The sequence below is a fragment of the Cladophialophora bantiana genome (assembly GCF_000835475.1).
Source record: "Cladophialophora bantiana CBS 173.52 unplaced genomic scaffold supercont1.8, whole genome shotgun sequence".
Classification (NCBI taxonomy): Eukaryota; Fungi; Ascomycota; class Eurotiomycetes; order Chaetothyriales; family Herpotrichiellaceae; genus Cladophialophora; species Cladophialophora bantiana.
The window spans coordinates 1441168-1464989 of NW_015971582.1; the positions used below are offsets into that span (position 1 = coordinate 1441168).

Genomic DNA, 23822 nt, shown 5'->3' on the forward strand with positions numbered 1-23822 from the left:
GAAAACTATTGACCTATTTCTCAATCCTCATGTACGGAGCTCAGCCCACAATGGACCGCGCACAACCGCATTCTTCGCAATCCGTCACTGACCTGTTGCCCCTTTTCGGGATTCTTCTCTGGAATGCTGACCTTATTTCCTCAGGATATGTAACGGATAACGTATTTTTCCTTTTTTCTTTTGTGGGCACGACGTCAGCATGCAAAATCCCATTCCCAAAGTCTCTCACTCACAGACCAGTCATGGTGTCGAGGGGTGGGAAGATCCGGCTAGCTGCTCGGCTTGATGCAGTAGCTCCACGTTCCTTGCGGAAGACTATCAGTGGGGTAGTGTTCGAAACACTCGATGCTCTCCTTCTAAGGGCATCTGTGAGACCTGTTCAGTGGATGAATTGTAACTCGGGCATCCAGGATAGTCAGATGTCTCCATGACTCGTCCACGCCGGCTGGCCCATTCTGTGTCCATCCGAGAACAGGGATTGCAGCCTATGTCTGATTGGCACGGACAAAAGAGCGCTTCGGCACGCCCATGGAACCGCCCAGGTGAAAGACTGAACATCGTCGTTGCCCCACCAGCATGAGACTGTCAACTAGCAGCAGAGCATGCTGTCGACCGACAAAGTTCATCTTTCAATCAAAAATGCCAATCTCGCTAACGATATCTGTGTTCAAGACGAATCACGCGCCTGCACCTGCTCGTGCTGCCACTACTTCAGAAATGTGACAGGTCAGATTGCGCCAATTTTTCCTCAACCCCGCGCTGTCAACGGTCTGCTAGCCGCGACGACGGCACTGGAGTGTTTCAGGGAGTTGGCACGCCTTTGGCCTCGATTGTGCTGTAGCACAAAGGCGGACCCCACATCACCGAGCTGCTCCCCCTTGGCGGCAACTGGGAAAAATAGTGGTACTTGAGCAATTATTGCGCGCCAAAACCACGAGTCAATGCTTTGTTGGGTCCGGGTGAGTTCGCAATAATGCCTGTCAACAGCAGGGACATTCTCGTCGATGCCCTACGCCAAGTATTACGAGGAATAACACTCACCTCATTGTCTTCGCTGATCATTGGAATTGGACAGCCGGATAGCTGCATTGTCGCAGAACATACAGGCATTCTCCTCGTCGTTGTGGTATCTCTTCCTTTACCTATGATGCCGCACTATCCGGCAATTATCTTGGCTGGGGTCGTGTCTGAAGTCGATCTCCAGACTTCCAATGGGCAAAAGGGGTTAGGGGTGCTCGAATCCGTGACCCACGCCAAAGATCGACTATCAAACACCTTGCACGAACAGCTGGAGGCGACTTACTGCCCCGCAACTGGGACGGGATATTGCAAGATGCAGTGTTCAGCTCCAATAAGACTTGTCGGATGAGCGAATGAAGGAGGTTGGTGTGGCAAAGTCAGTTGGCCCTTTTGGGCTGGCTCCCACTTCAACTTGAAAGCTGCACAATGTCATGTTGCCGACAAGATACTCGCATTCAGAGGTTGTCGCAACCCCCTGTCTTACACTTCTCCAGGGTCGCCTGCGTGAACCAGTCGCAGTGTGCTCGGTCAAAGCCTGCTCAGTGGTTCCCACGGACTTGTTAGTGACTTACCTAGACCAAAGACGATCGTCGGTTTGTGTGTGCAATATCGGACAACAGACAATTCTAGGAGGCTTCTTGCGATAAGAGAAGATGAAGCTCCATCATGATGGCTGGCCGGCGCACGTCGGAGCGCCATTTCTGCACGTACGCTCTCCCGTGAATGCAGCACAGATGGTGGAAGACGTTTGAGCACAAAGCGCGCACACAAAGTTGATAATGCTTTTGTTTCCACCATTCGGTGATCATCCCACTCCCTCTGAACAAGATCATCCGGAGAAGCATTCCCGCATCAGCGGTCAGGTCCGTCACCCGCCCAACGAGCCACGCCGACCTGCATTACCTCTAGTGCTGACCACTCTTCTCAGCCTGATGCAACCTTTTTGTCTACCACTGACGTGATCTCAGGTTCATGATTCCCGGCTATCGCGCGGAGCCCCGTTGAACTTTTGTCACTAATCCTTCCGAAGAGAGCAATGTGATCGGCAGCCTTGCATTGAGCGAGCGAGGCCGGAGGCTGGACGGTAAACTTCCGCCCTATGGGGTACGGTGTGATCTATCGTTTATGGAAGCAGTCGGGATGATTATCTAGATTGGTAACACGACGCATCCAGAATCAGGGCGTATGCTTCGTCTCATGTATCTGCCATTTGCGGAATTGGTCAAGCCCAATCCCCGTGCCGAGCCCTTGGCCAGTTGAAGCAAATGCTGACCATGCAATGCTTTCAAATGTACGAGAGCAGGATTCCAACAGAAATCTGTCCTCTCTACCAAAAAAGTCGTGGCGCCATGTGCGAGGAAAAGTGTCTTGCATTGGATGAGAACAAAGATCGGGGCATTGCGCGTTCCCGTCCATCACATGGCGCAGCGAAAGCTCTGTGTTCTGGTCGCACGCGAGCAAGATAGTGGGTGTGCGCAGTGCTCATTCTTCCGTCCTCTCTCTCACAAACTTTGCCACAGCTAGGCAGTACCCGCCGTATCTAGCTATCCAGTTCTACGAGATCAGTGCGTCACATTGTTCGCTTACAAAGCTGAAAATACTTTGTCAATACCTGGTTTTGCCTGGCTGCATTTGGCCTGCTGATCACGACGGGTCCTAATTTAAGTCTCGCCACCAGGGGAGACAAAAGATCATGGAAATGGGCCAAACCCCTCTCCACAAGGGCCGCAGTATCTGGATCGGACGAAACACATTTCTCCATACACCTGAGCAATAATCAGAGGGCATGGTGACAGTTGCAGCCTCGACCTCTATCAGATGACTTGTGGCGTCAAGTAACGATAAGCGAAGGTCAAACACTTTGCTTTCGACACAACAGGCAGAACGTAACCGCATCTGGTGAGTGGGACAAGGTTGAGTCGCTCAAAGGTTGGACTGCTGTCGGGCCAGCCATTATCTCGTCTGAGTCTGCGAATCCACGCACGAACTGTTACAAGGCTATCGTCGACAGTTCGAGACAGTGTGGCATTCGTTGACCGGACAGACACGGCAATCCCAGTACCACAGTTTTTGTGTCCTTTGCCCGATTCAGGTACAATTAGTCGCAGCTCGAATATCTGGTCGCCATGCACACGTCCTTCGATTCGGCCGCGTGGTCTGTTCCATCACACCACCCACACAACCTCCCATCTTCCGTCGCTTCCAAAAAATTATCTCCTAACCGATTTCCGGCCACCATCCTCGCAGTAATGCCGGCTTACTAACATGAAGTCTTGAGTTTCAGGTCCATGGTAGCCTCGTAGGACCGTCCTGGAATCTGACCGCGTCCCGGGTACATACTCCTTAATGGGAGTTGCTGGATCTCTCCTCGGATCATGCTATGACAAAGGTGGGTTTCACACCAGAAGCGTCCTTCCTGCTGGAAATGGAGAATGAGAGCTCATCTGCACCCTCGGCGATGTAGCCACATCCCGTTGATTACAAGTACCAAGTACAGCAAGAAGAGCATTAGCCAAAAGGCAATCATTATGTTATATCAGGTGAGGTCGCGTCTCGCTCTCTCGGCCATACAAACCTGCCTACGGGTTGTGCATCGCAAGAGCGACGCAGGGTTTTGATTATGGAGATAGAGCTGTCTTTGGCTAAAATCTGCTTATCCCATCTGCTCTCGTCGACTTCGTTTCTGTTGAGCAACGCCAGACAGCAGTGCGCCAATGAGCCTTGCAAAATCCCTCACCACCCTTCAATTGCTCAAGACAAGAAGCGAAGACAATGAGCGACTTTATTTGGCGACACAGATAGCCAGAACCGTCTTGGTCCTCGTGCTCGTGCTCGTGCTCGCCCTCGCCACTGACACTCTGGGATTGTCACTTACCTGATACCCTGAGTACCTACAGGTACCTACTTTACAACCGCCCACCTGTATAGACGCAGCCCTTCATGTCTTATATTCTCCTTTCCATTCCTTTGCAATCCACCCCCTTCTCTTTCCTCGGTAGACCAATGTCCTTCCCCGCCTACTTTTCTCGGACGCAGGCGAACTCTGTGCGAACATTTCTCCAGTAACAACAACAACCGCCCCAAAAAGAATCGGTTCCCTAGGGGAGTAGAGCACGGCTGAAGAACAGGAGAGGAGAAAGTGGGAGATAGATCGGGATTCATAGACGCTCGAGACTCGAGACGCAGGTTGTAATAAAAACGTGACATACCTACTAACTACAACATTTCTATGCAAAGTATCTCTCATTGCAGAAACTTCCAACCCGCCTGCTATGCATACAATAGTAGTACATCTGCATCAACCCACCAGGTGCACCGAAAACAGGCAACCGCGCGATGTCAGTCTCATCAAATTTGTTCGGATCCTGGCTTGTATTCCTGAGCCGGTGGGTGTTGCGATCTCAATAGAACAAGGGATGGCACAAATCATCAAGAGTCTAGGCCCAATGTATCAACAGCTCGTACACAGCGATTTCCGCCATTGTTTATCTTTCCACTCCGAGCTAAATGGCTTGTTCTTGCTTCTTCTTGTTGCCCTGGCTGATATTCTTCTCCGCTCTTCTTGGCCATCCTCTTCGCAGACACCTTTGTCGGGTTTTTTAGTATTCCGATCGTTGACCTAAGAGAAATGCTAGAGTTGTTGGGAGGTAAACCATATCGATTCTACCCAAAAAAAACTCGACAGCCTTCAGAAGTTTCTCCGCAGCGAGGAAATAGGCCTGATTTTAGAGGAGTCTGGGAATTCAGTTCGATACCGGGCGTCTCTGCTCACGGAGTTCCTTCTTAGCTTGGGCTCTCTGCTCCAAGCGTCGATACGCTGGATTGTATAAGCCCCGTCCTCCTGAACGCGGAGTTCCTCTTTGAGCCAAACTCTCCCCCGAAGGGATGGTTGGATGACCAATGTAAGCATCACTGATCGTTCGCGGCAATGCTACATCGCGTCGAATTTTTTCCAGCACCTCGAGAAGCTTTCTTTCCCTTTGCCGTACTCGACGATTGACTTGTTCTTCGCATTCTCTATTCTGACTTTTTTCTAGCAGGATCGGAGATCTAGTGACTTGCCCTTCATACAGTTCTGCTTGGCGTATCGCACGAGCTTCTGCCGCCGCACCAGATGACTTCTTGTCATTTGCATCGCGTCTGACAGCATCTTCAAGGCCAAGGAGTTCTGTGACAGGAATGTGATCCGCTGGTGATTTGCTTTCCAATACCCCAGAGCGATCTGGCTCGGCAAATTCGCGAGGACGCTTTTGCGGATCGGCCCTGGTCTTTCTTCCGCGGAGGAGGACCCCTTGGATTCGGTCTCTCTGGTAAGGCATGCGTCGGATAAAGCCGCAGGTTTGAGGAGCCTTCTTCTGAAGAGCTATGTTTGTGGCATTGTCGCCTTCTGCTGCAAGTCTGTTCGCTTTGAGCAGAACGCTGGCGAGGTGGACTGCAGTGTAATAGGTTGGCATCAATTGGCCCGGATCTTGCTTCTCGATAGTCTTGCGAGGAACGGGAACAGGAGGGTAGCCGTGTGGTGCGCGGGGCGGCAACCATTTACCAACTCGTAAAACCGGCCAAGGCGGAGTGTTAGCAATCATCTTCTGCTCGAAAATCTCGTATGCAAGGATCCAATGCTGCGGGTCCGGCGACTGTGTCAAGGTTTGAATGTACATATTCCAGTTTTTACTAGTCAATGCAAAACCCGCTTTCTCTAGCTTGGCCACGAGGGCAATGGCACGAGATTGGTGTTGACGGACAGCTAGACTATTCAGATACCGCGTCAAAGGCGCTTCAAGAATGTATCTTTGCGAAGGGAGGATTGTCAGTCCTAACTCATCCAATGGACCAGAAGTCAGGTCATTCTGTGGAATCATGGACTCAAATGAGAACTCCTCCTTGGTGATCAGTTCGGAGTCGGGTACACCTATAGGCTGTATTGGCAGTGGTCGCGGGCTGGTGGGAGCTTGGCTTTCAACAGGGAGTTGCTCTCTGGCTTCGTGGGAAAACCTCCTCGCCGTCTCGACGGCACGTCCCAGTATCTGTTTCCAAAAAGACTCAACCTTTTCCCAGTCATGTCTCTCGCTCGAGATCATCAGGCGCCTGGTTAGGAACTGAATCGAGGTGGACGCAGTGTTGCTTAAAACGAGGTATGATGATTCCGCGAGGGACTCGAATCGCTGGATGAGCTTTTCTGCATGTTTGACTTGACCTCTTGCCGCCAGAAGGTCAATAAGATACTCCAGATATACCGTCGGGACGGCATCAACGCCTCGGCGGCGGTGCAGACCGGGCTGCGGTTGACGCCCTGCGCGGTCTTGCGTTGAGAGCTCATGAAGGATTTCTTCCAAATACTGAGCCGCAAAACGCGGCCGTTCATTTGCGATAGAGTTCCGACCAGCTTGTAGGTGAAGCATCGCAAGGCGTGGACTGGCTCCTATTCTTGGGAACCTCTCAGCCATCTCTTGATAGATAACATTGGCCATATCCCGGTCACCTTCTTTAGCGAATCCGTGCAGGATGATGGCATAATGAAAGGGTGTCGCAGTGAGTGCCTGACTCAAATTTAGAGTCCTTAGTATTTGGACCGCATCCCGAGTTTTATTCAAGAGCACAAGCGCTGTCATGAACGCAGCGTGAGTCATACCGTCCGGCTCGACCCCCAGGGCCCTCATGCGTCCCTGAACACGGAGCATGCTATCAGAATCAGCTGCGAAGGCGTAGTGACGTAGCAGGTAATTCCACATTGTGACAGATGAACCTCGGAGATTGGCAGTGGTGGCCGCTTCAGCGAGCCTCTCCGCAGCCTCTGCTTGATCGTTGAGACAGTATGTTTGTATCAGACCAGTAACCAGTCCGTAGGAACCTTGCACTTTATGCTGTTGGGCGTGTTCAAGAATGTCCAATACGGTATCGGTGTCCCCAGTCCGTGCGAAGACGCCTATCAAGGTCGTGAAGGTAAATGCATCTGGCGCCACTCCTTCGACCTTCATCTTATCAAAGACTTCAAAAGCACGCCGTGGTTCGGTAGATCTGGAGTGGGCATAGAGAAGAATATTCCAGCAATAAGAATTCGGCTGTACTCCAGAGTCGACCATTCTCCGAAACTCTCTTTCCGTCCCTTGAACGTCTCCCAGGCGAGCGAACGCGTACAAGAGCGGCGTATAGTACGCGACGTCGGTGGGCCTTGAATGGGTCTGGCAGAGTCGCGAAAACACCTGTTGGACACCATCAACATCGCCTTGAGCAGCAAGGGCTGAAAGAACCTTTTGGTAGCTCTTCAGATCTGCAACACCGTGGAACCTTGAGAATTCGTCCAGATAGTGGTTGTATGTCTCGGCAGGCGCTCCTTCATCGGAGTGTATCGACAAGAGCGAGCCGAAAGTTTGGGGCCGTGGCGGCACTTCTGGCAGGCTTGATCGAAGCATGTTGTACACAAGATCAGCCAATAGCCCTTTGTCTGGTCTTATGGCGTGTTTGTTCATGGTATCGATGGCGGTGAAGTAAAGGGATGGTTTGGCCAGCGACAGGTCGTTCGACAGCTGGAACAAATGCTGTAGTCCTTGGGGCGTGATCATACCCATAAGCGCACCATTTCGTACTACGGCGTTAAAAAGCTCATTAAACAGTGTTGAGAGCGTCCCTGAATGTTGCATGGTGACTGGTGCCCGCTCACGCAGCTTTGTTCCGAGTTGGTATATTGCGAATGGCAGATCACGGTAGTTGCCTACCTCTTTCGTGATGGCCAGGCGAGTCGGCGATATTTGACCAGCGCGAAAAGGAATTGGCTTGAAAGAGGTATCCCATACCGTAGCAGCGGTGTTCCAGAGTTGGTTAGAGACAGCATGCAATAAGAGGAACACACTACAACCTTGTTGCAGGTTGCGCAGGCTTGCTCGAGCATTGATTCTCAGAGCCACGCGATATTTGTCTGCTTTTACTGCCGATCGAACAGCCCGCTCGTAGTCTTCTTGAGTTCTGTTCTCTTCATCGATGAGTCTGAAGGCACTTAAAGCAAGAGTCTGATCCCGTCTTGTGCTAGACTTGGCAAGAAAATGGAAGACTTCCGCTGCGTGCGCCTGCTGATTCGGGACCTGCCTGAACAAGGCCCAAGCGCGATCAAACTCGGCGCTTTCTGACTCTGATTTCACGTTCCTGTTAGAATCAAGAATGTGCAAGAGACGTTTTTCTGCTTGGCTGAGACTCGATTTGGGTTGTTCGTTCCATGACTCTTGATCCCCCTTTGCAGGAACAGAAACATTTTCTTTCTTCGCTGTATCATCCAAAGTCGTGTGTCTCTGCAGGTCGGCTGGCGAACAATGCAGCAGCAAATCCTTCACATTCTCGTCTTCAAGAGCCACAGCAGTAGCCTTTTGCGTGGACGTCGCCGATCTAGTGTATGCTCGCGAAGACGAAGACACAAGATGAATAGGATATTGATCGGTTTTTGAAGCTCGGACTCGTGATCGGTGAGGATTTTCACGCGTTTCAACTAGCCAGGATGGTCTAGGGCACGGGAGTGCAGACTCGAGGCCGGGTGGAATTGGACGCAGAGCTCGGATGCTATTGAGGTACAACGGCCACCAGGGAGGAACGTCCAGCTGGTTGCCTCCATTTTTCCAGAATGAGGGACCAAGCGCACGGTGTGTGCGGACAGGAGGCTCGAGGCGTCGGACTAAGAGTTGAGAAGCTGGTTCAATGCATGCTGCAGTCCGCTCTATCATTCCACAATCAAGATGGACGATATACAGTCAAGCACGGGATGGGATTGTTGATAGTGATGACCGGCTGTCTCTCTGACATGTAGAAACGGATGCGAGAAACCCACGGGAATGAAGCCGCAACTGAAAACAAACGCGGGAGGTTGAGATGGCAAGAAATGTGAAGCGATAGTGAGCATCAGGTGAGAGAAAAGTCAAAAGTAAACGCCGAACAGAATGTACTTGTGCTTGTATTTGGGCCTGCGCTCGCTAAACGCCACGACTGGCACACATTCGGAATTATCCCCACCTTTTCACATCTACCCTCGTTTCGCTATTGTAGTTGCCATCTTCCGGCTTCAACGCACCCAACTGTCGGTCAACTAGCTTGCAACATGGATATCACGGGCTTGATTGTCTCTGAGCGCGAACGGGCCCTGCTGGGAGGAGACTACAATGCTTACCATTCTCAAGCCACCCGCAAAATTCACAACCTCCGCAGGCGACTGGGTGCCGCAACTCGTGGGAGAAAATACACTCCGAAGGGCCCCGTGACTGCAGAGAACGTCGCCCAAAACGCAGAGTAAGATGCCCATTTCAACAACGGACCTGGTTGACTGACTGGCCTTCAAGATGGGTGCAACTGCTTCTCGCCAGCTCAGAGCGAGCATGGGCATCCTCAATGGCCATGAAGTCGACCCAGTCGGCCGAAAACACCCAGAAGCCCATGCCTGGCTCGACGAAACGACAAATCGCCTCCAGACTTCGCCGAGCCATCACCTACGCTGAGAACCTTGTGGCTATTCTGCAAGATCGCGGCACAACCGGCGCAAAAGCGGTGGATGAACTCGAGGCCCGTGCTTATCTCTCCATGCTAAGAGGAAGTTTGGATTTCGAGAAGGGAAGATGGCAGGGATGTGTCCAGAATTATTCGGTTGCTCAAGTTGTATACACCACCCTGGCACGCTCATCGAAGACGGATACGTACAAGGAACTGTTATCGGGCATCGTCGACCCCAGCATTCGCTATGCCGCGTATCAACTAAAGATGCCCCGCACGAAGGCCATCAATGATATCGCCATTGAGAATTTTCCGAAAAGCGAAACCACTGTCCGAAGTGAGATTGAGGAAATCAACACACAGGCCTTTTCGACCGGAGCCGAGGCGGCTCCCACCAAAGGAGGTCCCAAGGAAATCCCCTCAACAATTTCCTGGAGGAGTAGGAAGGTGAATCTAGAAGATGCCAACATCTCTCAAGCTCTCGGGTTTTCCAAGGAGCGGGAAGATGACCTCAAGACAGCCTACGAATCCTTTCAACACGGATCTTTAAGTGCCAAAGACCTGGCAACCGCATACGAAGAAGTCATCACCGTCCGGCAGGACGCCGCAGATGCCACAAAGACCGCTATCGACGAGCTGATCGCCGAGGGTGTCGACACAGGCGATCCTCGCATGCAGTCACTACAAATCACCCGGACGGCCGTTAATTACGCCGTGATTGAATGGCGGATTGGGCGCAACAGAGTTCTCTGCGGTGCTGCGGACGATGGTCTAGCTTTTGAGTCTGAGAAGCCTACGAAACCTCTGAGACTTCGCGGGGACGGCAAATCTCGCACCCCTAGGGAAGAGAGTTCAGGGCGCAAGCTGTCAAGACTGCGGGAGAGGGTCGCGCTCTACGACTCGATTCTGCAGAGCCTGGATGCTGTGAAAGAATTACCTGGTGTCATTGCGGACAGTGCTTTTGTGGACGAGCTTGATGCGAAACGAGCATATTTCCGTGCTTTAAAGTGTTTGGCTGTTGGCCGCTCACATTCCATCAGTGATCACATACCCAATGCATTGGCATTGTATGCTCGGGCTCTTGAGCTAGCAGAAAAGGCCTCGGCTACATTGAAAACAGCGGCCACTGACCACGATTCAAGACCACCAAAACTCGATCTACCTCGCGAACGCCTCACGCAGACAATCGCGGCCCTCAGCAAATTAGTAACGCAGTTCCGAGCACTGGCCGATCTGGAATCCCTCACCAGCAAGGCTCAGCCGGTCCTCGGGAATGCTCCTCAAGCGACAGCCGTAAAACCCGCTCCTCTCATCGAACGCCTCTCCCACAACGAATATATTCCGAACTTGGACCTAACGAACCTCGTGAACTACCCACCCAAACTCCGCCCGGTCCCGGTGAAGCCACTATTCTTTGACCTGGCATGGAATTACATCAACTACCCGGGACAGACGGGGCCCGACGACGATGTGCGAGCGGAAGACGTGCAAATGGGAGGGGTCGGAGAGGAGGTGAATGGAAAGGTAGAGCAAAACGAGGAACAGAAGCCAGCGAGGAGGCGATGGTTTGGCTTTGGCCGCTAGGGTTCCCAGACCAACTGGCTGAGCGAGGCGAACTTGTTGCAGGGATGACCTGGGAGGACGGCATGCGGGCAGGATACAGTTTACGATTGCGAGCTCGAACATACTAGGCGCGAGTCGTCTGCCGCTGGTGGGTAACAACGTTGCCGACCGCAACGCGAGCAGGCGGATCATGTGGGGGAATCTAAATGATGTTCAAGGCGAAGTCGTGTCTTGGTGCTTAACCGAAGCGTTCATCATCTAAGCAAGAGGCACAGATGCAAAAGTGGCGATCAACTCGAGACGTGGAATGGCAATACATCGATGAGGACTGTAACGGTGGTATGGTGATGGTGATGAAATAAACAGCACAGGTACCTTTAGGCCATCTATCTTCGTATGTTCGGAGTACATAGTCAAGTAAGGACGAGCACGGAGAGCACACCGACCTGAGAAGTTACTTGAACTATATATTAGAGGGAGAGGGACCATACAGTCAGCTACGCACATATATATACGGACTCACTCGCTCGTGTATAAGGTACTCGACACAGATATCCTGCACGACCGATAGATGCAAGACCCAGACCCCTTCTAGACCCAGACATAAACCTTTACTTCCACTTGACAGGCTTTCGGGCATTTAGACTCAGTCTCCTCGTTGCACATGCACATGCACACGCACATGGCAAAAAAAGATGGTACCTATGCACTTACACGAGGGAACTGGGGGGGTTGGCGCGGTTACTTTACCCGGTCCGCATCCCTGTCCAGCTGAAAAGATCGGTACAAACAATCTCGGGCGGCTGGGGTCTTAAGCGTGCCTAGATTTCTTTCCTTCAAGGCGTCGATGCAGAAATTTTGTTTTTCGGCTTTCCCGCATCGCTGTGGTCCAGTTGCGTGGCACAACTACCTATGAAAGTACTGCAAAGTCTCCTCGCTGGCAGCGTCGTTCCCTGCCTAACGCCTCCCCAAACCCAACCACCAAAACATTAAAAAAAACCCAGGGTGGGCAGTTCCGAACCAGAATCCACGCCTCCTGTTTGTCTTTCCAAAAAGAACTTGTTCCCCTCGTATTCGACATGCGGGTTGTATCAAACTTTTCATGATCCGGTCCAGCCGATGTCCAATGAGTGCCATGTCAAAATTAGAACATCTCTCACAATGCCTTTTACTGCCACGTCGCCTTTCTCTCGATGACCACGAATAGCATTGGAGATGAGTTGTGAGATGGGCTGTGAGGCATTCAATAGCAGTGAAATTGGCTGAGCAATGAAAGTCCGCCTGGAGATTGTATCGTCTGTACTGTGAGGGTTCGCGTGACGTTGGACGCCTCAATGCCTTCCCTCAAATGTCAAAGTCCGGCGTCTCCAAACAATTCGAGCATCTTGACCATCGCAGAAATGTTCTGTGCCGTCGAATCTGCAGTCAGCACGGAACAGACTGCTCTGATGCAAAGGTTGAGGGTAGGAATGTCGTCTCCAGGAGGCAGCCGTTTCGTCGTTTGAGCCTGGATTCACCATAACTTCGTTTTTTTGAGTCCGAACTCCCCCTTCGAAGTCTACCTTTCTCGCCTTCTTGATCTTTGCCTTGGCTGCCAGATGCCCGCTTGTGACTGGAGCTGACCCTGTTGAAGCAGCGTCGTGAAGAGGATGGGAGAGCTCCGTTGACACCGGCAAATCCAAGGAAATCGGCGGGCTTGTCCGAGGTTGATCTGATGGTTTGGAGTTCTTGTCGTCCGAGGCTGGTTCTGGTATGTAGTCTCTGAGGTGTGATGTGTGACTCTCGCACCTGGAATGTCGGAAGAGGAGGAGAATGCAAAGAAGGATACAAAAAGAAAGTGCATATATGGTATGGGTCAAGAGATATTCCTGATTGGGATATTGGCCAGGATTAACATGAAGTGGCGCCATCATGGTACAGTATGAATATGCTTCACCTGAGGGTCTGTCTGAAGACATTCCTGCTTATGTTGCTGCAATATACGATTATCGTGGTCTAGAAGAGCAGAGTCAGAATTGATCAACTAGACCTACCTGGAAGATATTTGGCGAAGAGTGCACATTATATCATTGGAGTTCGTGGACGCCATCCTTCGGATAGGACTCTGTAACCTCGCATGGACACGAGAGCAGAAGGGCATGTTACCAATGGGGCGAGTTGTCGGATATGTTGCTGTGCGACAGATCTAGATCCCGGGCACCTGCTGCTGTAACATGGAGCGAAAGCACAGCAACCTGCTCTGCACGAAGTCGAGAATGGAGCATGGCTGGCTGGCTGCTCGCGCAGGTTGGCGGGAGGGAGCATGTCAGAGTCGCTGTCGGGCATGGGACAAGGCAGACAAGGGAGGGACAATCTCCGTAATGGCGCCATGGTGTGGTCATCAGACATGGGGAAATTGACAAAATCAGCCATAAAGTGGTAGTTCGATGGTGAAAAATGGCCTGGGGAGGGAGACCCAAGAACGAGAGCACGGTGAAGCTCAGCTTGGATGGGATGACGCCGCCAGGAAAATAATGGAGCCAAATGCTCGCCCGGTCGTGAGCGTATCCAAGAGGCCGATAACCGAAGAGCCGGCAGGTTGGGGTCTTCAGCTTGCCTGATAAACGCCCCAGTTCAGGCTCTAAGCGGGGGCCAGGGCGCGGCTAGGACGCTGTCCCACCGTGCCACCCGCAGTCTGCGACAAAGGCCGTGACATGTCAACGGGATATTGTGAAACCTTGACGTGATTCGGAGGATATCCTTACGTGAAATGAGAATACGAGGTCGGCAGAGAGCAAGGACAGTTGTGTCAGAGTTGTGACAGGCCGGGTGTTTGATGGGGAGAGGGATGGGAACGACAAGGCGAAGGAGAAGAGAAGGAGGAAGAGGAGAGCCTGGCTGAAACAAGGCGGAGGAGAAGAAGAGGTGATGGAGGGTGAAGAAAGTCTGTCTAGCGCAGGTGGAGGCCGAGAATGGCGACAGACTTTGACAGAGGTCTTGCCGCTTTTATCAACTCCTGGTCCTACTGTTCCTTTCCATGCTTTCCTCGTCTGAATCTTCAGGCGGAAAATATCAAAGCCACTACATGGTCCCATCGCAAAACAGCATCAATCATCGCTTAATCAATTTCTCAACGTCAGCTCTGGGATAAAATAAGCGACCCTTCTAGATGCTTGTTCAGCATGTCGCCAAAAACGCACCCATTCCTTTCTCCGTCTTGCGCCTCGTATCTTCACACAACGCCCGGCGGGAACCCCCAAGGCCAGAAGCCCAAAGACAAAATACAACACACAAGGCCCCAACTTGCCACTGTGCTGTCAAACTCCAGCCTCCATCTTATCCGGCAACCTTCATGACCTTCTCTTTGTGGCTCACCGATTGCCGTGGTTGAGAGCGTTCGACGTCACCACTATTTCTCCGCGACGTGCTTACGACGAGCTTTTTCAGCACGTCCGGTGCATCCTCTCGGTCCATCATCACTTCAACAATGTTGAGGCCCTTGCCGGCCTGAAGTCCCGGTTCCGCCAGAATATCCTTCAACTGACCCCAGGTTTCAGCTCGCCTGGTCACCACGGGATATGCAGGATCGTCCTTGGGTGCTCCAAAGTAGCTTGGAGCTTCGAGATATCTCCACGGTTGGACGTCGTTGTAGCCCGCCTTCATGCCATGTATCCATCTCTCAATCACATATCCGTCATTGTTGATGACGAAAATGGTCACATCGACTCGGTTTCGGATCATGTCGCTGATTGATTGCGCCGTCATTTGTAGACTGCCGTCGCCCTCAATCAAGATGGTGCGTCCTTGCAGACACTTGCCTTCTGCAATCATCTCACGCTGAGCCAAAGCGGCGCCTTGAGATGCTGGAAGCATATAGCCAATAGACAGCCATATGCAAGAAGTAATGAGTGAAGTATGTGGAGGGAGGACCATATCTCGGCATCCTATTGACGCTGTGCCCGTTTCCACCATGACAATGTCGCCCGAGCGGAAAAATTTGGAAACCCGCCGCCAGAAGGTAGCCTGATCGATCATGTCATGCTCGCCGGCTGGCGGTAGAGCCATGAGTTCAAACTCGGGGTGGCCAAGGTCCATGGAGGGGTTATACTTGGGAAGCTTGTCTTTCTCCAATTTCGAGAGGATTTTGCGCAGGAGAGACTTGATATGAAGGTTGTGATACTTTGTGCCGCCGATCTCGACGTAGTCCCGATGGAAAACAACGGCCGACTTGGGATCTGGGATTGTGCTGAATCCAAAGGTGTTGACATCGCTTTCCAAAGGTCCCAGCTTCATGACCAAATCGCAGCCCCGCGCCCAGGGCATGTATATTTCGTCGCCAGCAATACCGGCATAAATTCCATAAAAGTTGGGATATATCTCATTGACAATCCCCTTGCCAAAGGGAGTGGTCGAAGTGGGAAATCCTGTTACTCGGACAAGCTCATCGGCTTCCTCGCTAACGCCATACCTTGAAGTGCAACCGTCGACGACGATCAGCGGCTGCTTGGAGGAGTACATTTTGTTGAGGATCAGCTCGACTTCAGTGTCTTCGAAGCCTTCATCATTTGGAGAGATGGAAAGATCGATAGGCACATCGAGAGCTGCTGCTGATACCTGGGCCTTCACCATATTGGTTGGCAATTCAAGGTACACCGGTCGGCTTTGCAGGACACATTCTCGGATGCATCGATCAATCTGCGAGGGGGCAGTATCTGGATCTCTCAGATTTGCCTGTGCCACGGTGATCTTTGCGTACATCTCGGCAAAGATTCTGAAGTTGCCGTCGCCCAACGAATGATGCATACATAATCCGTTGTCCTGCACATTAGTTGGAGCTGTGCCAACAATGTGAATGACCGCTGCCACTAGCAACGACTGTTAGCCCATGCCTACGAGTGCAAGTTTCCAGTTGCACGTACTTTCGCTGTATGCTCCGGCAATGGCATTGATGGCCGACAGCTCGCCGACACCAAAGGCAGTGACGAGAGCCGACACTCCTCTGACTCTGGCATAGCCATCTGCAGCGTATCCAGCATTCAGCTCGTTGGCATTACCGACCCAATCAAGGCCAGCTGGTTCAATATAATCCAGTGCTGTCAAGTTATAGTCTCCGGGAACTCCGTGGACTGACTTGATTCCAACTTGACGAATCCTTCGGAAGAGATATTCGGCTAGGTCGATGTGGGAAGCCATGGCTCAATGTCTCGATAGCCAATGCAAGGCAATGGAAGGATATGGAAATCTGGATAGGTGATTCGACTAGGCAACAGCAGGTTGGGAGAGGAAAATGGCCTTGGGAAAGCCAGGAATCAAGATGGTTATATAAGGTAAATGAGTGGACTTATCTTATGCTCCCCCAAAAACGGGAAGAGGGGGGGGTTGCAAAAGCGTGAATTAGGTGAGATATTATCGCAGCAGTGGACCAGATAAAACATTTAAGAGCAATAACGTATCAAGGAACAGATTCCATGAGGAAGAGGGTGAGGATGAGATGATGTCGTCGATGGATTGGGGATGTTAGGCAGAGCAGACCATGTGGTTGTCCGTAGGCGGAATGAACCTCAATGGAAGCGGCTGCCAACGGTTGCAGTCGGTTGAGGGCGGAGCCACGCCGAAAGCCGAAACAATGCGATTCATCGAGCGTTGACCTTTGAAATGCATCGAATCTGGCGGTGGGCACGAGCGTGCCTCAAACACCCTGTCAGCAACCCTCACCGGAGATCCTTCGATGGGTAACCGTGCCCTCGTATCAGCATAAGCAGATAGTCGGCTTGTTGGTTGCATCAGAGTCGCTTTTTGGTATGCGGCAAGTGCCGCCTTGTGGGATTTGGTCCCATCACCTCTATGTCGACCATCCGCCATATCTCATAGCGAAATTTCGGGACCGAAAAGTCCTGAAGTACCTGGGTACATGACGTCCACTCCCCGTCCCCACCATCCTACTCCTCCCGTGCTCGTGCATCTTCGACAGCTTTTTGCCAGTCGGTCAACCGCATGTACGTGGCCATGATGATTGTTGCGCAGCCGAGTCCCGTGCATGGACCGATCCACATGCCGCTCAGTCCCATTTGAGGCGGACCAAAACACAAGAAAAACGACAATGGAAGGGCGAAGAGGTAGTAGACCCCCAAATTAACCCAGCCGCCGATTTTTTGTCTGCCGAGGCCACGCAAAAGACCGTTTGAGATTGCCAGAAGGGCGTCGAAGAGTTGGGCTGCCGCGGTTATAGGCATGACGGTCGCGATGATTGCTCTTACCGCGTCGTCCGTGGTGAAAATGGCTGCAATAACGTGTCGGCAAGACGTCAGCAAGATGACATCAAACGTGCCAATGCACACGAAGATGAGATAGTGTGTCTTCCATGCCGTCCTAGCAGCTTTCAACGCACCATATCCAATTAGATTGCCGAATCTGGTCGAGGCTGCAATGGATATGGGAAAGGGAATATGATACATGGTAACAACCACAGTCATCAAGACGGACTGAGCTGCGAGGTCTGGTTCACTCAGATATCCAGCTGCAATCGTGAGGATGTCGAAGGCAAACCATTCAGAAAAGGTCATGAGGACCCCAGGGATCGCCAATTTGATCATGGGACCCCAGTTCTGACATGCTCGCCGCAGATCTAAGCCCGGCCAACATTGCAAGTTCGAGGGAGCAATGTAGGCGACGTACAGCGCCAGGACGATCGGCTGGAGGTTGTTGGAAATGACCACGGCCCAAGCGGCACCCGCAAAGCCCAGGTTGAAGTGGAATACCAGAAGCCAGTTCCAGAGAATGTTTAGAGGAGCGCAGACCAGGACGACAACGAGGGAGGCGGTAAAGTCACCTTGGGCCTGGCAAAGACGCTTTCCAGCTTCAAAGATGGCCCAGGCAGGACCACCCACCAAGTAGATGCGCATGAAAGTGCCTGCCAGGAGAGCCTCGTCTTTCTCGGGCACAATGGCTGATAATATCCAAGGAGAGCAAATCCAGATGGCGCCGATTGGAATGGTGACCACACAAACCAGGAGACTCATGCGTTGGACATGGAGGCCCACTAGGTGTTTCTTATCGTTGCCAAATGCCTGCGAGGTGAGAGTGTCGAGGCTGGTGGCCAGTCCTTCATAGACGCACAGTCCCGTAATATTGGCTGTCATGGTGGCAAGGGAGGCCGCTCCCAATTCTTTCGTCCCCAAGCGACCAGCAACGTAGACCGTGACCAGGGAGAACGAGTATTGTAAAATATAAGTCAATATCAGGGGACCCGAATATCGAGCCACAAGAGCAGTTTCTGTCTTCCATGTCGTCTCGAGTTCGGGGCCCCTGAACAGCGAAGATTCCTCCTCGTCGGCGGTACCGTATATTCTCTGATCAATTTGCTCAATAGATTTCCGGAAGTCATCGATTCCATGCTCATTGAGAAGAGCACTGGTCTCGGAGGGTCGACGTCCGGCCATCCTTTGTGCGACGTAGGCGAGTTAGCTTACTGGGTCGGATTACAGGCCCCTGAGAGTCTCGTTCTTCCTTGCTCGTGCTGTTATCTATCGGCTGTCATAGCTGAGAAGAAATGGTATGCTAGATCGTGTCCTATAGAGATGGCATAGCTCTTTGCTGAATCGCCATCGAAAGGAGAACGAATGTTGGAAGGGCTCATTTGGCAAGTTTGTCGCAGGGTTGCTGGCGGTGTGGATCAGCACTCGGCTTCCTGCAGAGGGAATGGGGAGCAGCATAGCGGCTCACCAGGCCTACCGCCTATGGACCAGGCTACTGTATCTTGCCAATGGCGCCATCGCTTACGCAGGCGAATGGCTGGTTATCGAGGAGATGCCCGCGAGGATTTCTCGTGGTGTGAGTGGTCTCGTCTGTGGAGCAGGCCATCAACAGGCAAGAGGACAAAGGCCGCCGTTGTTGAGGATCGTTTTGTCGACTTAGAGATCGCCTTTCCAGCTGTTGTTGGTGATGCTTTGGAGATGCCGTGCCAGGATCACGCGTCAGATCGCGTCAAACCAGGGCCACAGCTGGCGGCAGTCAGTCAGTGGCAGTCACCACTGTTAGCGGGCATGGCGCACCCATGGCGGGGTCCTCACATTTCCTTCAGCCAACGGCCCTTTTAAACTCGTGGCTGGGTTGCAACACCAAACACCAACACCAACAAACCCCGAAGCTGAAGCTTCTGGACAGTCTCCAACTTGGCCCATCCTCACTCGCTCTCAAGATATGGAATAACTCCAGCTCCAAGCCTACCAACGCGTTCTCCCTGTATCCCACCCTCTGCGCCCTCCGTCTCTGCCTCACCCGCGTCTCATCACGTACAGCCAGTACAACAATGACTGCGACTTCCATCTCCCCTCACAAAGTCGCCAGTCGCAATGTCATCTTGCCCATTCCCTCTCCCGACCCTGTTTCCATCAGGCTGCCGGACTCGCCTGAGAAACATAATCTGATTTCTACCGAAAGGTCTCGTGGTCTTCGTCGACTGCAATCCCACAATCAGCTCTCCTTGAGTAGCGCCATGGGCACTCAATCCTCCAACCTGAGACCTCGGTCTGGCGTCTCGACAAAACCCTCACGCGAGCACCTCAATCTGCCTCAGTCCTCAGCGACAAACTCGCATACTGCTGTTTCAAACCCCGTTAGCTATTCTCGCGCCCGCGCAAATAGCGATGCTCCCCTGCCTCATGTTCCTCGCAACCGCAAGCCGCCTCCTACGCTTCTCTCGAACCCCTCCTCCAACCACATTCTCACTCACGCCCGTAAGTCCAGCCTCGAAATGACCCTTCGCGACGGTCCACCACCCGGAACTACGGCCGCCACCGCCCTCTCTTTGCTCCGCCATTCTGTCCTTACCAGTGGTGTCAATGCGACCAAAGAAGGCATGTCCGATTATCGAATATATCTGTGGTTGACCCTACTGAACATTGGCCCTCTCTCGACTGATACATATCTCGATCTCATACATCGAAGTCGCAGTCCAGCATATGAGAAGATCTCCAACGATGTTTTCCGCACGTTGGCCACTGACACGCTCTTCAAACGGCGCGTTACCGATGCAAGTCTGACCCGACTGTTGAATGCGACGGCCTGGCGAATACATGACGAACAATCCACCGATCCTCTCTGCGAGTTTGCTCAGAGATACCCACAATCTACTTACATCCAGGGCATCAACGTCCTCTCCGCCCCCCTATTATATGCATCTCGCTCGGAAGCTCAGGCATACGCGATCCTGACAAGCCTGTTGACTGAGCATATCCCGACATACCTCTCCCCGACCATGTCTGGCGTGCATAGAGGGCTTGATCTCATTGACAGAATCTTGTCGGAAATAAATCCAACTCTCTCATCCTTCCTGCTCAGCAAGTCCCTACCGGCGAAGATCTACGCCTTTCCTTCCGTACTGACGCTGTGTGCCTGCACCCCACCTCTACCCGAGGTTCTGAAATTATGGGACTTCTTGTTCGCTTTTGGCGTGCATCTGAACGTCATCTGTGTGGTTGCACAGCTCTTATTGCTGAAGGATAAACTCCTCGGAGAACCCAGCCCTGCGAAGATGCTCCGAAGTTTCCCAAACCTGAATGCTGATGAGGTGATCAAGATGACCGTGTGGATTGTGAGAGAGTTGCCTGAAGACCTGTATCGCGACGTGGTCATGCATGGCCGAGAAGTTCCATGAGGAGCATTGGACGACCAACCCCAAGTTCGATTATTCTCTTGGCCGTTGGGAGGGGGAGAGAACCGGGTACACGCGCAAGAAGTGTCGATTTAACTGGCGGTCATTTCGGCTGCAAGCGCAGCTTCTGCATTTTGACTGACACAATGCGTAGCACATATCTCTGCATCGCCTCGATATTTATTTGTGCCTTGAGCTGGACGGATTGATACCGGCAGAGACACCATACACATGCTCTCCAAGCGGAACGGAATTCGAGCAGATTCTGAGATTTGGCGCCATTGCCCTCAATGGCTGTTCCTCCTCATGTTGAAAACCACTGTGATCTCACACGGCATCAGACCGCTACATCGAATGTACCCGAGCGAAAGCTCATGGAGATGGTAGATCACATTCTGCCTCAAATTCAGCTCGGCCCAAACGAAACCTCCTCTGAGCTTTTTTTGGCCAATTTGGCAGGATGAATAACAACGCCTGCATTTTATATTTTTGAGTATAAGCGTTTATGAATTGAAAACATGTACCAACACCTGACGATGGAAATGAGTGACAAGAGCGGGATGAGGTGTTTAGAATTGTAGGAATAGTTGTCAGGATCAAGCTCGAGGAGCATTTCAACGTGACAGGTAATATTCATTGTTCAGGTCCCAAGAAGTTCTGCGTTGGCAAGCTCGAGATTCCACCATGCACAGGTCCATCCCTAGTTTCCTTTTTTGACGCCTGTAAAATGAGGGAAAATCCAACATCTATCCCGCCATTTTCGGGCACAGAGATGGTTAACCCGCTCTCGTTGTCTCGTCTAGGCTCTCAGTGGCCTTCATTGCAGGTCGGTACTCTGTTTCAAGTAAGGCGTAACAATCGCGGACGGGCGGTGGACGATGTGAAGAAGCCTTCGTCTCTGATGCATGTCCTGCCTGTCGTAGATCCATCGTGCATCATCCTCGCCCCCTTTCCTCGTCCTCGCTTTTCACGTTGACCTCTCATCAAAACAGGGCTTCACGACCGGCTCTCATGGCATGCATGCATGCATGGGTGAAACTGGCTCCGTGCATCCAGCTTTGCACCGCGGGCGGTGGTCAGACATATTTTTTTGATTTATCAATGCTTCAGATCCCCATTCGCGTCGCCGTTGGGTTTGAAACCGTCCAGCACGCCGAGCCCCGTGGTGCTCCTCCTCATCCTCCTGCGGCCCCAGACCTCGCCGGCCCACTCGGTCAGCTGGAACATCCAGCCGCCGCCCACGAGCACACCGCTGATCACATTCACCAGTCTGACTAGCAGGCCGAGCAGGCTTGCCCTGCTCTCACTGACAATGAGCAGGATGGGCTCGATGTCGTACTTGAAGAAGATGCCCGGCACCGTAGACGTGGGGACTTCGCGGGACTGCGACTGCGCGGCGTACTGATTCGTGAAGATCGATTTCGTGTCCCTGCCTTGCTCCGGGTGCGGCACGTGGCGGATGATTCCGTCCTTGTCTCGCTGCGTCTTCGGCGTCATGTCTAGTGTCGGCGGCTGCGGGAGCGCCGCGGGGTCCAGACTGCCGCTCTTCGTGGCGACTCTGCGTTTGGTGAAGATCGTGGGCACGATCGAGAGGTAGTATTGGTAACGCATGAAGTGCGCCTCCGTCGTGTCGCTTGTTTTATCCAGCGGATTCAACAGGTTCGGGTAGTGAGGACCGAAGCTGAGCTCGTTGATATGGTGCGAGAAGTTGAACAGGTTGTGCTCCAAATGCTGTTGCATGCCGAATTCCATGTACCCATGTCCTCGCGCGGTGATGTGGAAGTCGCCTTGCACTTTGTTGCCCTCAAGGGACCCGTAGATGCGACAGCTGTTGACCGGCATGTGTCTTTGCAGTCTTGGTGACCGCGCAAACTTGCGGCCCTTGTTCTCGCGCATATGCCCCAAGACGTGGCCCACGTGGGAATCTTCTTCTTCGGCCTTCTTCCTCTTCCTGTCGCCCTCGTGCAGACCGTGGTATATGCCCTGCTGCATCTTTCTAAGCCGAAACAGCTTTCTCGGGTCGAGCCAGAGCTCAAAATTCGTGTCCTCTTTCTTTAACAAGTCGCCTGCCATGATCCGATCCATCGCCGCATCCTGAACATTGATGTGTAAATCGCGACAGGGCATCGCCACCACGATGTCCAAGTTCAATTGGAGTTCATGACCAACGCCGCGCTCAACGCTGAAATGGTGGGTTTCGGTCCCGGCCCACCAGGTGCGAAGCTCCGACGCTGTTAGACACAGACATAAGATTATAATGGCGAGGGTCCACTGGCCGCCGCGGGCAGTGGCAGAGGTGTAGTTTGGTTTGGTTTTGGCTACAAAAAGGGATGTTAGTGGTGGTCCTCTCTTCGGTACGCAAAGCCACAAGAATGTTCTAGGAACATAGATCCATGAGAGTCGATCCCAAGGGCCCAGAACGACACTCGACGGGCTATACGAGGTACTCACGAAATGCATCAAATGTCCTCAGCCCCGACAAGCCCTTGTCTCCAAATGCTGACTCGTCGAAGCCATGTTTCTCAAAGGAAGAGTCCATTGCCCTGTCGAAGTATATGTTTTATGAGAGCCCTGACAGCTCCTGTATCGTAGTCCGCGACATGTATGATATAATCGCGAAGACTTCCTTGAGTAAAAATGCGGAGAGCGATTCGACAGAACCGGTAGTGGAGTGTTTCGCAGCGCAGTGTGGAACAAAATGGACAGGAGGCTGAGGCTCATTTTGGCCAGATCTTATTTTATGCAGGGTGAAGCCTTGCGCCGACAGAGTGGGTTGGCGAGGCTGGCGTCCGGCGCTAACGCGGCGAGGCTGAAAGAACGCAAGGTGGGCATAAATCGATTTACATGCTACCATGGGAGATTAACTTGGGCTGGAAGAAGAGTTAAGTTCGGCGTTGCTCGCATTTCTCATCACAGCTCATTGTAAGCCCTGTGCTATCCCACGTCTTCTCGCTATGCAACGCTATGCTGTGCCATGGGATCGTAAATGCAAAATAACACTGACTGTTTGCTCGGTGGGTATCTTTTAAAAGCGGTGCCGCCTCCAACAGTTCCGGTAATTCTTCCGTATGCACTTTCCGGGTCGAGGTTTACCTTGTTCCTGACTCCAATTGAAAAATCGATTCGGATGTTGTGTCAGCGTCTG

The 23822-nt window shown here is 52.3% G+C and overlaps 6 protein-coding genes across 6 annotated transcripts; 2 read left to right on the forward strand and 4 right to left on the reverse strand.

The window, feature by feature from the left end:
* Positions 1-4763: 4763 nt before the first annotated feature.
* Positions 4764-8726, reverse strand: Z519_06174 (uncharacterized protein; the record flags this gene model as incomplete). Its single annotated transcript, XM_016763914.1, has 1 exon — positions 4764-8726. The coding sequence occupies one exon, from the start codon at positions 8724-8726 to the stop codon at positions 4764-4766; it is 3963 nt and encodes a 1320-aa protein (XP_016620238.1).
* A 371-nt stretch (positions 8727-9097) lies between these two features.
* On the forward strand, positions 9098-11067 carry Z519_06175 (uncharacterized protein; the record flags this gene model as incomplete). The annotated part of the gene is made up of 2 exons (XM_016763915.1): positions 9098-9285; positions 9336-11067. 2 exons carry the CDS (start codon positions 9098-9100, stop codon positions 11065-11067), a joined length of 1920 nt encoding a protein of 639 aa, XP_016620239.1.
* Positions 11068-14361: 3294 nt separating this feature from the next.
* Positions 14362-16218, reverse strand: Z519_06176 (uncharacterized protein; the record flags this gene model as incomplete). The annotated part of the gene is made up of 2 exons (XM_016763916.1): positions 14362-15890; positions 15945-16218. The coding sequence occupies 2 exons, from the start codon at positions 16216-16218 to the stop codon at positions 14362-14364; spliced, it is 1803 nt and encodes a 600-aa protein (XP_016620240.1).
* Positions 16219-16964: 746 nt separating this feature from the next.
* Z519_06177 (uncharacterized protein) lies at positions 16965-18464 on the reverse strand (the record flags this gene model as incomplete). Its single annotated transcript, XM_016763917.1, has 1 exon — positions 16965-18464. One exon carries the CDS (start codon positions 18462-18464, stop codon positions 16965-16967), a length of 1500 nt encoding a protein of 499 aa, XP_016620241.1.
* An 869-nt stretch (positions 18465-19333) lies between these two features.
* Z519_06178 (uncharacterized protein) lies at positions 19334-20680 on the forward strand (the record flags this gene model as incomplete). The annotated part of the gene is made up of 1 exon (XM_016763918.1): positions 19334-20680. One exon carries the CDS (start codon positions 19334-19336, stop codon positions 20678-20680), a length of 1347 nt encoding a protein of 448 aa, XP_016620242.1.
* Positions 20681-21775: 1095 nt separating this feature from the next.
* On the reverse strand, positions 21776-23216 carry Z519_06179 (uncharacterized protein; the record flags this gene model as incomplete). The annotated part of the gene is made up of 2 exons (XM_016763919.1): positions 21776-22995; positions 23129-23216. The coding sequence occupies 2 exons, from the start codon at positions 23214-23216 to the stop codon at positions 21776-21778; spliced, it is 1308 nt and encodes a 435-aa protein (XP_016620243.1).
* Between the last annotated feature and the right edge of the window lie 606 nt (positions 23217-23822).